The 13,625-nt window shown below is 39.4% G+C and overlaps 1 protein-coding gene across 2 annotated transcripts in view; it reads left to right on the plus strand.

The window, feature by feature from the left end:
* Positions 1 to 13,625, plus strand: part of PDSS2 (decaprenyl diphosphate synthase subunit 2) — a 296,876-nt gene that overhangs the window by 199,980 nt on the left and 83,271 nt on the right. For both annotated transcript variants that reach the window (XM_066373544.1, XM_066373545.1), the window contains one exon: positions 9,608 to 9,682. In XM_066373544.1, the coding sequence (XP_066229641.1) occupies positions 9,608 to 9,682 (75 nt within the window). The remainder of the gene's footprint in view (positions 1 to 9,607; positions 9,683 to 13,625) is intronic.

Raw genomic sequence — 13,625 nt, forward strand, 5'->3', positions numbered from 1 at the left:
TACTCTTAGGCAGTGTTCTAACCAGCAGCATCAGTTCAGTTGAATGAAATATTGTACTATGATTCTGGTGTAAGTTTCAGATTGTGAACTTGTGTTTCTCAAGTTTACCTTTCAACTGAAATCACACTTGGAAAACATCACTGAAAGAAAATGGAGATTATTGGCCATGAAGGAAAATGAAATAGCAGACATAATTCTAAGAGAAAGCTCGGTCAGAATAAGGCATAGCAGTGCCACTAAGTAAAGCACGTACAAATGTGGAGCCTCCTGAGTACAACAGGTGTCGTAATGTGCATTAATTCCATGTGGAAGGAGATAGAAAATAAAAAAACTAACTATTGAATGATAATGTCAGAATTGCTTTGTTGCCTGACCAGGTGGTGGTGCAGCAGGAGTCCCCAAACTTTTTACATAGGACACTTTTTCACTGTCCCTCAGACCATTGGAGGGCCGGACTATAAAAAAAACTATGAACAAATCCCTATGCACCCTGCACATATCTTATTTTAAAGTAAAAAAACAAAACGGGAACAAATACAATATTTAAAATAAAGAACAAGTAAATTTAAATCAACAAACTGACCAGTATTTCAATGGGAACTATGGGCCTGCTTTTGGCTAATGAGATGGTCAATGTCCAGTTCCATATTTGTCACTGCTAGCCGTAACAAGTGATATGACGCGCTTCTGGAGCCATGATGCATGCGTCCCGCGTCACCGGAAGTAGTACTGTACGTGAGTGACACCGCGCTTTGCAGCACCGCCACATACAGTACTCCAGGAGCACAGGATGCGGATGCATCTGCATCCTATGCTCCTCTCACTGACCACCAATGAAAGAGGTGCCCCTTCCGGAAGTGGGGCAGGGGCCAGATAAATGGCCTGAGGGGGCCGCATGTGGCCCACGGGCCGTAGTTTGGGGACCCCTGGGATAGAGCATCAGACTGGGATGCAGAGGACCCAGGTTCAAAATCCCGAAGCCGCTGGCTTGAACACGGGCTCATCCGGCTTGAGTGCAGGCTCATCAGCTTGAGTGCTGGGTCGCTAGCTTGAGCGTGGGACCATAGACGTGACCCCATGTTGCTGGCTTGAGCCCAGAAGTTGCTGGCTTGAAGCCCAAGTTCTCTAGCATGAGCCCAAGGTCACTGGCTTGAGCAAGGCGTCATCCACTCTGCTGTAGTACCCCAGTCAAGGCACATATGAGAAAGCAATCAATGAACAACTAAGGACCTGCAACAAAGAGCCACAACAAAGAATTGATGGAAAAAAAAAAAAAAGAATTGATGTTTCTCATCTCTCCCTTCCTCTCTGTCCCTATCTGTCCCTCTTTCTGTCTCTCTCTTTGTCTCTGTCACACAAAAAAGAGAAGTGCTTTGTTTGTTTCATGACTAAGTGTTCAATTCCCAGCTTTTTACTGTTTTTGTAGTAATGCCAGATATTGTACTTGGCACAACCGCCTTTTTAAAAACCTACTAGAAAGCATCTCTTCCTTTATCTTATGAAGAGTTCAAATTATTTTTTACTTTTTCAGGGAGCTATTCATTGTTTAAGTAAATAAATGATTATTTGTCATTATTCAGTGATAAACGGAAGGCCAAGAACCATGCACCTTTATTCAAAAGGTGAACAAATTATTGGACTACTTGTCAGTAAAAGAAACCTGCATTTTGGGCTAATTATTCTTGATGAATAAAATATGTATACAGCTACACATTTAGCTATTTCTGACCTTGGGGCTTACTGTTGATAAAGCACACGAACACCTCTTACCTACACAAGCAAACTGAGGCGCAGAGAGCTGATCGGACTGCCTGAGGTCGTGCAGCCTCCCTACGTGCTCCTACGTGATCAAACACAGATTCATGGCCTTTATCTTCATACGGCTGGAACTGCTCTCCTTACTACAGTACCAAGCGCGTAATAGGTTATGAGCAAATGTTTTTGGAGTGAGTGCACTAATCAATAATGATATTAATTTTCAACACTTCAGATTCAAACCATTTTCCTGATCTTATGGACTATTTCTAGCAAGCTTTATCAGTTGTGATCTTATACTTTTCTTTAGTTCACTAAATTTTCCTGAATCCTTTTTGACAAATGTTACCAGTAGTTAGAGTTTATAAACCAATGTATCAGCTGTTCTAAATTAAAAATTAAGATGATCAATTTGCTAAGTTTTTGCTGCACCTGTCCTACTGGTCGTGCCATTTCTGTCTCTGCTTTTCCCCCTTAGCCAGAAAGAACTTCCAGCTCACTTGAACAGATTGCCATCCCTCCCACAAATAAGCTCGGCCTTACACATTTGGCAGCGTTGCCAAGGCTCCCTCCAAAAAGCCAAGTTAGAAGCTTTCCTCCAGAACTCCTATGAGTTGGTGGTGTGTTTATTGCAGCAGACCTTTTATCATTGCCTTCCCTAAAACTAGTCTTTGTCTGATAGGAAGGAGTGGAGAGAACCATTCTTTCATAAACTTCATCAATAACTTTATTAAAGCAACCATTTATATTAATCAGCATTGCAGATTAGAGCTCATCTGGGTTGTTTGTGCCCAGGTGGTGGGTGAGTAGATTCAGCCCTTATTTGGCCACTGCTGCTGCTCCCCATGTTCTTTCGAGGTCGCTTCCCCGCTGAGCCTGCCAGCCCCTTATCTCTGGCTGAGCACTGAGGACTGCAGCCATGCGGATGGAGATCGTTTGCTTGAACCCAGTTTATAAATGATAAAGTGCTTTACAAATGTTAGAAGATAGTTTCTGAATGGGAGTGCTCTATTTCTTAACCATTCTCTCTCTACCTTACCTTGGTAAAGTCAGTTTTCCCGTCTTTAAATACATCTCTCAAATACTACTTTGTGCCTCATTCGTATGAAGAGAAACTGAGGAGTGCTGTATTGCTGACTGTTTTGATTACCCTCAGCAGGCTAGTCAGCATCCTTTATCAATAAGTGTATTTTTCTGTAAGACATTTTCACTGACAATATGAGTTTTGTGGCTTAGAAAATCTTGGCAATATCCCTTCAAATGCCAAAACTCTTTAATGATATAGTTATATTAAATTCATCTTTTGTTCCTCCCAAGATGTAGATGAAAATAATTCTTCCCCAAGGGCACTTTACCTTTGCTGCTGCCTTATGCATTGCTGTTTGTTCCTGGCGGGGAGGGGAGGAGTGCAATAAATTTGTGTGTAATTAATGCCATCAGCACTGCAGATGTGTGCCCACATGACTGTTTCCTTTGCTAGCAGCTGTTAAGAGTAGTAAAGACTGAGGGGCCATGTGTTCATTTGCCTCCTAATAGAGTGATGGATCACATGTTGTCTTGTCATTCCATGTTAGTAAAAACCGTCATTAAAATAACCTTTTCAGTGCAAGTTTTTGAAAGATTGTAAATCTGTAATAGCCTCCACGGTTGTTATATACCTACGAAGCAAATTGCTTTTGAAGCCAGCTTTTCTTTAAGTGAAATAAAATACAACTATACTGCCTTATTACATCAACTCAGTTAGCTTATGCTGGCTAGCTTTAATTGAGCCACATTAGTTTATAGTTAACATTTTTCTAAAGACTTAGCTGCATTTTACTTTTAATTTAGGATCGGTGCTCAACTCAACCAAAGTGTTCTGGTTTACTAAACATCTACAGCTCTGGTGAGTTTATTCCATCTGTCAAACGCTAACTGACAGTACACCTGAGTCACATTTATTGAGAAAGGAACAACTTGTCTACACAGAATGCTTACCACCATTTACTGATCCTATTTTTGCTAATCCATGGATTATTGATTGAAGTATTCCATAAACCAGTTTGTGAACACAGCTTAGCGTGAAGCCTCTCTGAGACCAAAAGTAAGGTGTTCTTCCCCATGTCCACCCCACATGGAAGCAGGTTTATGGTTTTATCTGATTATTAAAGCAGTATGAAAGGAGAGAGGAAATGTGATACATTGTAAATTTAAGCAATTCAGAAAAGTTGAAGAAAATGTGTTTAATTAAAAGTCATCTGAAATGGGCCCTGACCGGTTGGCTCAGCGATAGAGCGTCCGCCCGGCACGTGGAAGTCCCAGGTCCGATTCCCAAGCCAGGGCACACAGGAGAAGCACTCATCTGCTTCTCCACCCTTCCTCCTCTCCTTCCTCTTTATATCTGTCTTCCCCTCCCGCAGCCAAGGCTCCACTGGAGCAAAGTTAGCCAAGGCACTGAGGATGGCTCCATGGTCTCCTCCTCAGGCGCTAGAATGGCATCAGCTGCAATGGAGCAATTCCCCAGATGGGCAGAGCATCGGCCCCTGGTGGGCATGCCAGGTAGATCCAGGTCGGGTGCATGTGGGAGTCTGTCTGACTGCCTCCCGGCTTCTAACTTCAGAAAAATACAAAACAAACAAACAAACAAACAAAGTCATCTGGAATGTTACCACTTATACATTACCATTATGAATATTGTTTTCTTTTTTCATACTTTGTTCTCTGCATAAGAACCTATAAATTGACCTCATTTTTGTTTTAAAAATCCCTATTATGCTATTCTGTTTTGTAACCAGCTTTATTTTTTTTTCCTTCAGAATGTGTTACGGACGTCTTTGTATAGCAGTAAAAGTGAGGGTATCTTTGGTCATTGTTGTTCTCTTACCACTCCTGCTTCTCTTAGTTTCTGTGTTTTATAATGAGAACTTTATTATAACTCAGGGCATAGTCATCACAATTCCTTTAATAAGAGTAAGCATCACTTTAATTTTTCAGTTAAAAAAATTGCAGTTACCTTTGCCAAAAGATAAAGAATGAAACAATTATATATTCCCTGAAATTGGAAAAATTTGTCCTGTAAAATAACTGTTAAAGAATTTCATTCCAGCCTGACCAGATGATGGCACAGTGGATAAAGCATTGGACTTGAACACAGAGGACCCAGGTTCAAAACCCGAAAGTTGCTGGCTTGAGTGCGGGCTCATACGGCTTGAACACAGGCTCACCAGCTTGAGTGCAGGGTCACTGGCTTGAGCATGGGATCATAGACCCCATGGTCGCTGGCTTGAGCCCAAGGTTGCTGGTTTGAGCAAGGTGTCACTCGCTCTGCTGTAAACACCCCCCCTGTCTAGGCACGTATGAGAAAGCAATTAATGAACAACTAAGGTGCCACAATGACGAACTGATGCTTCTCATCTCTCCATTTCCATCTGTCTGTCCCTATCTGTTCCTCTCTCTAACTCTCTGTCTCTGTCCAATAATAAATAAATAAATAATTCCATTCCAGGCCCTGGCTGGGTACTCACTTGGTTAGAGCAAGGTCATGGGTTCCATCCCTGGTCAGGGCAAATACGAGAAGCAACCAATGAATGCATAAATAAGTGGAACAACAAATTGATGTTTTCCCCTCTCTCTCTTCTCCTTCCTGTCTCTCTAAAATCAATAAAAATAAAAATTATATACATACATATACATACATATATACATATATACACACATATATTTCTTTCATATATATATATATATATATGAAAGAAATTCATTGCCAAGGTCAGCTATATCAGATCCGTGTGCTGTGGTTGAGGTGCTATGGATCCACCTATTCCTTATCTTTGGTGAGAGGGTAGTCGTTGAAGTGGGAAAGGTCAGCAGCTGCTTAAGAAGACCAGTTGGAAGTATACTGTTCACTTACTTTTCTAGCCAAAAACCTAGGTGGTAGGAGAAGCCGGCTCATTACAATGACATTGTGAAGGTTACTACTTCTGGCTCACAGAAATCTAAGATGTGAGAAGGTTGAAGGATAATGTACAGCATGGCTCCACAGTCAAATTTAAACATACAGCACAAATGGAAGAGAAGAGCATTTTTACATTTGAACCTCCAGAAATGCAGAAATGAAGAAAATTATCTCCTTTTTGTTTATTTTACAAACTGATAAAGTAAATTTTATAACATTGATGGTGATGGTCATATAATCTGAAATTATTTCAGGGTGCAACAAATCAGTGTTACAGAGATCTCTGATTTTGGTTAAATTAGCCTTTTCGTGTGTTCTGTTATTGAATGGAAACCCACTTTATTCTAAAAATACTTAGGCACACAATGTAAAAGACACTATAATCTTGGTGCCCATACTATGCCTTTCATGTATCCAAGAATATAGAGTAATAATATAGCAGTATAGAAGACTAATAAGTTAATACTCACCGAGACTATGATATTCCAGATACTTTTCTAAGTGCTCTACGTATTTACTAATGAGAGAAGGAAGTGGTGTGGCCAACTAGTAGTGCCATTATTTGTTTGATACAACTTAACCGATGTCATTCCAAATCTGATCTGTATGAGTTACTCCCCACCCTTAGAGCCCTTCATGAACCAGAATTCAGCAGTGTGCCATTTAATTGACCCAAGTAGGACTACTTCGCCAGCTGACAGCGTGGGCTACCAGTCATAATGCTTTAAAAAAAAAAAAAAGAAAGAAATTGCTTCCTTTTGATTCTAGTTATTGGAACCAAGAGGGATTGGGTACAAAAAGTTTCTCAAATAAAGTAAGTAATCAGTAGAGTTCAGACAGAAAAAAACGGTCCATGTGAAAAGAACATATTACCCAAAAAAAGCATTTTAAAATTTACATGTTTAATTATAAATACTAAGATTTGCATTTCTAGAAGCTCTAAAATCTTAGAACTGAAAGGGACTATAAGGAATTGGGTTTTGCAGCTTCCCTCATTTTATAGTTAAGGAAAACCAAAGCTTAAAGAAATGTATTGATTTGCCCCAAATCTCACAATGAAATAAGGGGTAGGCCTTGAGGTAGAATCTGGATCCTCTGGATCCTGCCCTCTGCTCTGTGTCATTGTACTTGATGGGTCGGGCTTCTCGGTGGCTAACACGGAGGCTCTTCCAGCCTGTCTTCCTTTAGAAAGTGTTTGCTTGTCCCCCAACCACCCCCCCCCACCCCAGGCTTGAGGAACAAAAGTCCTTGAATGTTTTTCAAGGTTGCTCTTGTCCGAAGCACCAAGGAGTCTGAGCCTTGAGCTCTTACCCTCAGGAGGTCTCGCATGTAGTCTTCTGGATTCTCCTCTGGCTGCCATTATCCTTGCTACCATTTTGGGTTGCTTGAACAAATTATTTCTCAAGAATTTGAAGAAGAAAAATGTCATTAAGCAACTGCTTTATTATATTTTAATACAATAGGTGTCTAACCAGGTCAGTGCCTTTGGTAGTAAGCTATATAATGGGGAAAAAAAGATTAGTTTTTGCAGCTGGTAGCCCTGTGATTTTTCTATAAATATTTGCAATTTTAAAGGAGACTGATACTCAAACACATCTCTCTTTGGTATAATTTGTAAAGTAAAGGAGACATCTCAGGCAATGAAAAGATATTTATTTATGCACTAAGTCACCCTTACCTGGGACACATTCATCTCCCCTAAGCCATTCCTACCTTTTATAATTTCTTATCATCCTGGACTTATTAACCCACAATAGTTCAAAGGTTTTTTTTCGGGTTCTTTTTGTTTTTTGATGATTGTCATTGGCTTTGAAGATGTATTCTGCTCAAGTTAAGTATGCCCATTTGGAAGTATAGGTCGTTCATAGATTATGAGTTTATAAATACAGGTCTGCCTATATATGCTGGTTGGATTAAAAGATGAAGAGTCAGGCCTGACCTGTGGTGACGCAGTGAATAAAGCCTCTACCTGGAATGCTGAGGTCGCCAGTTTGAAACCCTGGGCTTGCCTGGTCAAGGCACGTATGGGAGTTGATGTTTCCTGCTCCTCCTCACCTTCTCTCTCGCACACACGCTCTCCCTCTTCTCTGAAATGAATAAATAAAATAAAAATAATTTTTAAAGAAAGAGTGACCTCACTAAAAAAAAAAAAAAAAAGACAAAGAGTCAGAATAAAACTGTTTCTGCCTGGTCTGGAATTTCAGGGAAGTAAAGGAACACTGTGGTTAAAAGTTCATACCATCTCTTTGACATTTAGTGACTTTCTCTTTGTAAATCCCTCTTCACTTTACCAGTGCTGGTCTCAGAGTTCAAACTGTTTCAAAACCATAACATTTCTTACTGAGTGATTGGTCTGTATTGTGTCCAACCATCAGGAGGATCTTGGGATGTTGCTTGTATAAACTGTAATCCAATCTATTACTGTGCATTTAGTTACAGTCTTTCATAGACCTATTGGCGGATACTCAATCCTCCTGGATTTAGGAATAGGGTTTATCTGATACCTTCAGGGGAAAAAATCTATTCATTTTTCTCTCTTCCCCACTTAAATAACTCAACACATCTGGTAACACTGTAGGATCATTGTCCTTCCAGTTCCTCTGCAGCTCATATTGCTACAATATTTCTTAAGTATTTGGTTACCTAAAGGGCAATGTGATTTTAAGGAAAAAGGAAAAAAAAAAGAAAACTTTGTATAGGTCTTACAAATTAACCCATTTGCAGAACTAAAAAAAAAATGCCTTTAATCAGCAAAATTTCCGTATCAGCAGCCTTGTGTGTGTTATGCAGTATACATGTAAATATAAATGCTCATGTGTTAAAATTTTAAAGAAGTCTTTCTACAAATTAATGTAATTTGCCTCTAAGAAAATGTTTATTGAATCCAGAGTTTCTGAAATTGAAGTATCTTGTTGTTTGGGTCCATATCCTTTGGCTTAATAATGTCTTCAATTACAAGAATGATAAAAGCTGAAACAAGATCCTTTAATTCAGTCAGAACTGAGCTAAGTTTTAGGAAGCGAAGAGTGGGAATCAGATACAAAACTGCATATTATTGGAAGCTAAATATACAAGATATTAAGACTTCATAAGAAGTGGGATTGGGTTGCCTTGAGGAATTCTTGTTTGAAATGGCTGTGATGAACATTATAATAAATAGCACTGTTTTATCTTTTTGAATTAAGATGGTTTATGCAAACAACTCTAAGTTGTACAGTAGTTCCAAAGAGACCATTTACTGTTTTCTGCTTGTTTTACATTCTGGAACAAGTTCAAAGCTTTTGATTTTACTTGATTTTTTTTAAGTACCTTGAGCCTTGAAAGTAATACATGTTTGATGAATATGATTTCAATATTGTGTTTCTGTAAAAATTATCAGGTTTGAAAATAAGTTATGTTTGACCTGGGATTCCTACACCAAAAATGTTCACGGTACGTTTTAAAGTACAACAGAACTAACACATTTGAAGGTTAATCATTCGTTTATATTTGCTTTTCTTTCTATATTAAGTTTGAAAATTAGCATTGTAATGGCTCCCAGAATGGGGATATTGAAAAATATCCATTTGACAGAAATAAACATGCAGAAAATAAATTGGGTTAAAATTTCATTAGTTATCTGGAATTTAAGCTTATGTACCAAATGTCTTTTACTGGATTTCATGTATATTAGTTAAATGTTGTGCTTATAAGATGTGGGGTTTTTTTTGCTTAAATTATGACTGAAAAAATAATTGGATCACAACTCAATATCTGGGTAGGCAATGCCAGATGCCAGCATCTTTACACATAACCCTGTTTTTGTTTTTCTGTCAACCACAAATGCTGCCTTGTGCCTAAGCCTTCTGTGGCATACTGAGGTAAAAATGCAGATAAATTTAATAATTGTTTCTTTTCATTTTTGATCTTATTCTTTAGGTTGTGGAACTTTTAGCAAGTGCCCTTAGGGACTTGGTACAAGGAGTATACCATGAAAATTCTACTTCGGCAAAGGTAAGGATTTGGTAGCCATTATAAAATGCTAGGTTAAAATACCCTTGTGGCAAAACTAGAATTGGTGAGTGAAAATGTCAGTTTTGTTTTCTGTTTAAATTGCATACGACTTTTTTTTTTAAGATTAGTGTTTTGGCTACAAATTCATGGCCATACGCTTGGTACATAGCAGATTTAGCCAATTAAAACAACCTCTTATCCTCTAGCTGGATTCAGTCTGTTCTATCAGCAGCAGCCCAGTAGACACCAGGCTTTTGCTGGCTGGCAGGTAGCGCTGTCCCAAGACAAGCAGACTAGAGGGGCAGCTCACACTGAGACGCCAGGGCCCAGCCTTTCCCTGGAGAAAGGGACCTTCCACGTCCCTGAGGAGTAGACGTGATTTCAAGAAGATGGCTATTGGGGGTGTGGAAGGAATGTCTTTTATATCCAAGATCCAGAATTTACTGCCTTATTAAATTCTCTATGAAAAGAATTCCAATGGCCACACAGTTCAATTATTTTGATAAATTTTATAGATCTAGAATTAAGGGGTTTTGACTCATTTGGCAGGACATCTTAAGAAGGGTTAGGTTTTATTTCCTTAAAATGCAGTTAATACATTTCAGTAGGCTATTGAACATAAAGCAATTGCTTCACTGACCACCATCATCATTTAGCATGGTATATAGTATGAGGGGTTCCTATCATAGCATTTCATTATTCTAACTTCTTTAGCTTCTGTATTAGCAAGATTTCACTCACTACAAATGAGAAAAAATATGCATGTATGCCCATCTTAAGCTTTTTGACATTTCCATTTGCAAAAAGAAAGGCAAATTTTACTGGAAGTGAAACAGAGCATGAGCAACGTGGATAAGAAATTTAAAAGTATAACCCAGGGACTCTGAATGTTTCAAAGAATGGTTAGTGAATTATGAAGAAATGCCTGCTAATATTTGGTACAGGAAACTACAGTGCCCAGTACGCAGATCTAACCTCACCCAGGTGGCATAGTGGTATGTGGAGACTCGGCAGGATATATGACCTCAGTGGTCCGTCCTCCTTTGCCGTGGTTTTCAAAAACATACCAGAGTTCACCATGCCTAAAACTGATAGCAGATTGTAAAATGGAGGAGACCTGGTCTACTTCCACTTATAGAAAGTTACCCTGTGTATAGTATGATGAAGGTGCCTAGCTAACCAGCTAATACTGTGGTAACTATTTACCTATGTTTTTATACTTAATCTTCTCAGAGATCACACTAGCAGATACTACTACTACTAGTAGTAGTAGTACTAGTAGTAGTATCTGCTAGTATCCCAATTTTGCATATGTGAAAACTGGAGTTTAGAAAAAAATTAAATCATTTGCCTTTGGCCACAGAACTTGTTAGCTGAGATTTAAACTCCAGAGCTCAGGCTACTAACCTCTCATTCTACTGCCTCTGGACCCTAAGGAACCCGACTTCCAGCTGTCTGTCTGCCATCCCCAGGACCCCCTATGTGTGATGATTACTGTGGTGTCTGTTGGTTGAGGCATAGTTTTCCCCTGGGATAGTTTCAAGGTGCTCAAATTAGTTTTATATAAAATATTAATATTTTAAAATTAAATGACTATTAATTTTTAAGTGAAAGTATTATTGATTTAAAGGTTCATGATTTATGTACTCTTACCATTTGTCCACTATAATTAGCCCAGTTTAGGCCCTGTCCAGTTGGCTCAGTGGTAGAGCATCAGCCCAGCATGTAGATGTCCCAGGTTTGATTCCCAGTCAGGGCACATAGGAGAAGCGCCCATGTGCCTCTCCACCTCTCCCCTCCTAGCTTCTCTCTCTCTCTCTCTCTCTCTCCTCCTCCTCCTCCTCCTCCTCTTCCTCTTCTGCAGCAATGGCTCAATTGGAGCAAGTTGGCATTGGGCACTGTGGATGGCTCCATGGCCGCCACCTCAGGTGCTAAGAAGAACTCGGTTGCTGAGCAACAGAGCAACACCCCAGATGGGTAGAGCATAACCCCCTAGTGGGCTTGTCAGGTGGATCCGTGGGGGCACATGAGGGAGTCTGTCTCTGACTCTTTTTTCTCACTGAATAAAATAATAATAATAATAATAATAATAATAATAATAAACCCAACTCATTAATATATGTGAACATGTGTTAAGTACTTTCTATATGTCGAGAATACCTAATAACAATATTGAATGCTTAGATAGCACTTTACAGTTTACTTACACTTTCTTTCTACACAATCATCTATGAAAAGGGGGACATTTGTTGGTATACCCATTTTATAGAGGTAAAGTCTGAAACTCAGAAATGACAGATAGCAGGAAAGCATAGTGCCTGGATATTGTGAATGCCCTTTTCACAGTGACATGATCTGAACCCAGGTATCTTGACTCCAAGTCCCATATAATCTGTTTCTTCCTAGGAAGAGAAAAGATGAAGCAGCAAAGTCTGTGAAGGACAGCTGATCATACGTGAACCGACGTATGATCGGTTGTTAGCAAGCAGTTGTTGTCTTTGGTTAGTGAATAATTTACTCAAAAGAATCTTCCACACCACCTCCCCAAATGCAGTTCTTTAATAGACTGGAGGTTTTTTTACATGGTTACATTTCTGAATATAGCCAAACTATTTAAAGTGCTTTCCTTTGTTTTCTTTTTTTAATGGAACCAAAAATGCATAGTTGAACTGAGGCAGTAGGCGTGCTTTTTGATGCCTGTATTTGTATCCTGTGTTCAATTTAGGTTAACCACATTTCCTTTCCTAACCAGAAAAATCCTGGCTTTTCCCCCCTCTCCGAGTGTGCTGGCCATTGGAATGGCTTTTCAGAGCTTGGTTTTTCTAACTTGGCCCAGGAATCAATCCAGAGGAGAGAGAACTGCCCCCCATGGAGTGCCTTCCAGGTTTTCATGTTCTGACAGGACTGGGGAGCCGCCCCAAGTGGAGGTCATGTGGGAAGTGAGTTGCACAACCTCCCTAGCCTCGGGCCAATTCTGTACACAAAAGAATTGCTTTGTGGTTTAAAATAAGCTGCAAACCATTTCTTCTGTCTAGGGATAAGAGGATACAATAGTGGTCTGTTTTCTGTACGGCTGCCTAATGCAGTGCGGGAGAAACCGGGCGGTGCAGGAACAGCTTTCTGTGGGGCAGTGTCTGTGATGAGGGTGAGCACAGCAAAGCAAACGGAGGGGAATTGGAACTGGACACGTTTGACATCACCTTCTCCAGAAGTTTGTTATCTAACCCAGTGATTTTCAACCTTTGTTTCTCACGCACTCATAAACTAATTACTAAAGAAAAAGGGGCCCTGACCTCTTCTTCCTTAGTAACTAATTTATTTGTGCCATGAGATGAAAATGGTTGTATTTAGTCAGGGGCACTGACCTTAGTAATTAGTGTGTGTTTGTGCCATGAAAAAAAAAAGGTTGAAAATCACTGATCTAACCCTCCTTAAAACTATGAAAGTTTATGTGACTTATTTTAGTAATATTCAAGAGAATTTTAGGTAAATTGTGATCATTTAAACATTCAAAGTAATTTAGGAAATCCATCCTTTGTTCTATCCATTGTAAAGAGCATTTTTAGTTTTACATTTGCTAATATAACCATTTCTTCCTCCCAATAAAAATTAGTCATTGTGCTTTCTTCAACATTTATAAAAGCTCCCTTCTCTCTACCATTTTTTATGTTAGCATATTGAAGACTGAAACATATTAAATAGAAAAATTGCATTTTAAATTGTCGTTTGTTGTAAAAATGATTTTATTTTTTTATTTTTGTTATAATGACATTTTTAAAAATAACAAATGTAGCCTTGCCAGGTGGTGGTGCAGTGGATAGAGCATTGGACTGGGCTGCTGAGGACCCAGGTTCAAAACCCCAAGGTCACTGGCTTCAGCTTGAGCATGGGTTCACCAACTTGAGCGTAGGGTCGCTGGCTTGAGCGTGGGATTGTAGGCATG

The sequence above is a fragment of the Saccopteryx leptura genome, chromosome 3 (assembly GCF_036850995.1).
Source record: "Saccopteryx leptura isolate mSacLep1 chromosome 3, mSacLep1_pri_phased_curated, whole genome shotgun sequence".
NCBI lineage: Eukaryota > Metazoa > Chordata > Mammalia > Chiroptera > Emballonuridae > Saccopteryx > Saccopteryx leptura.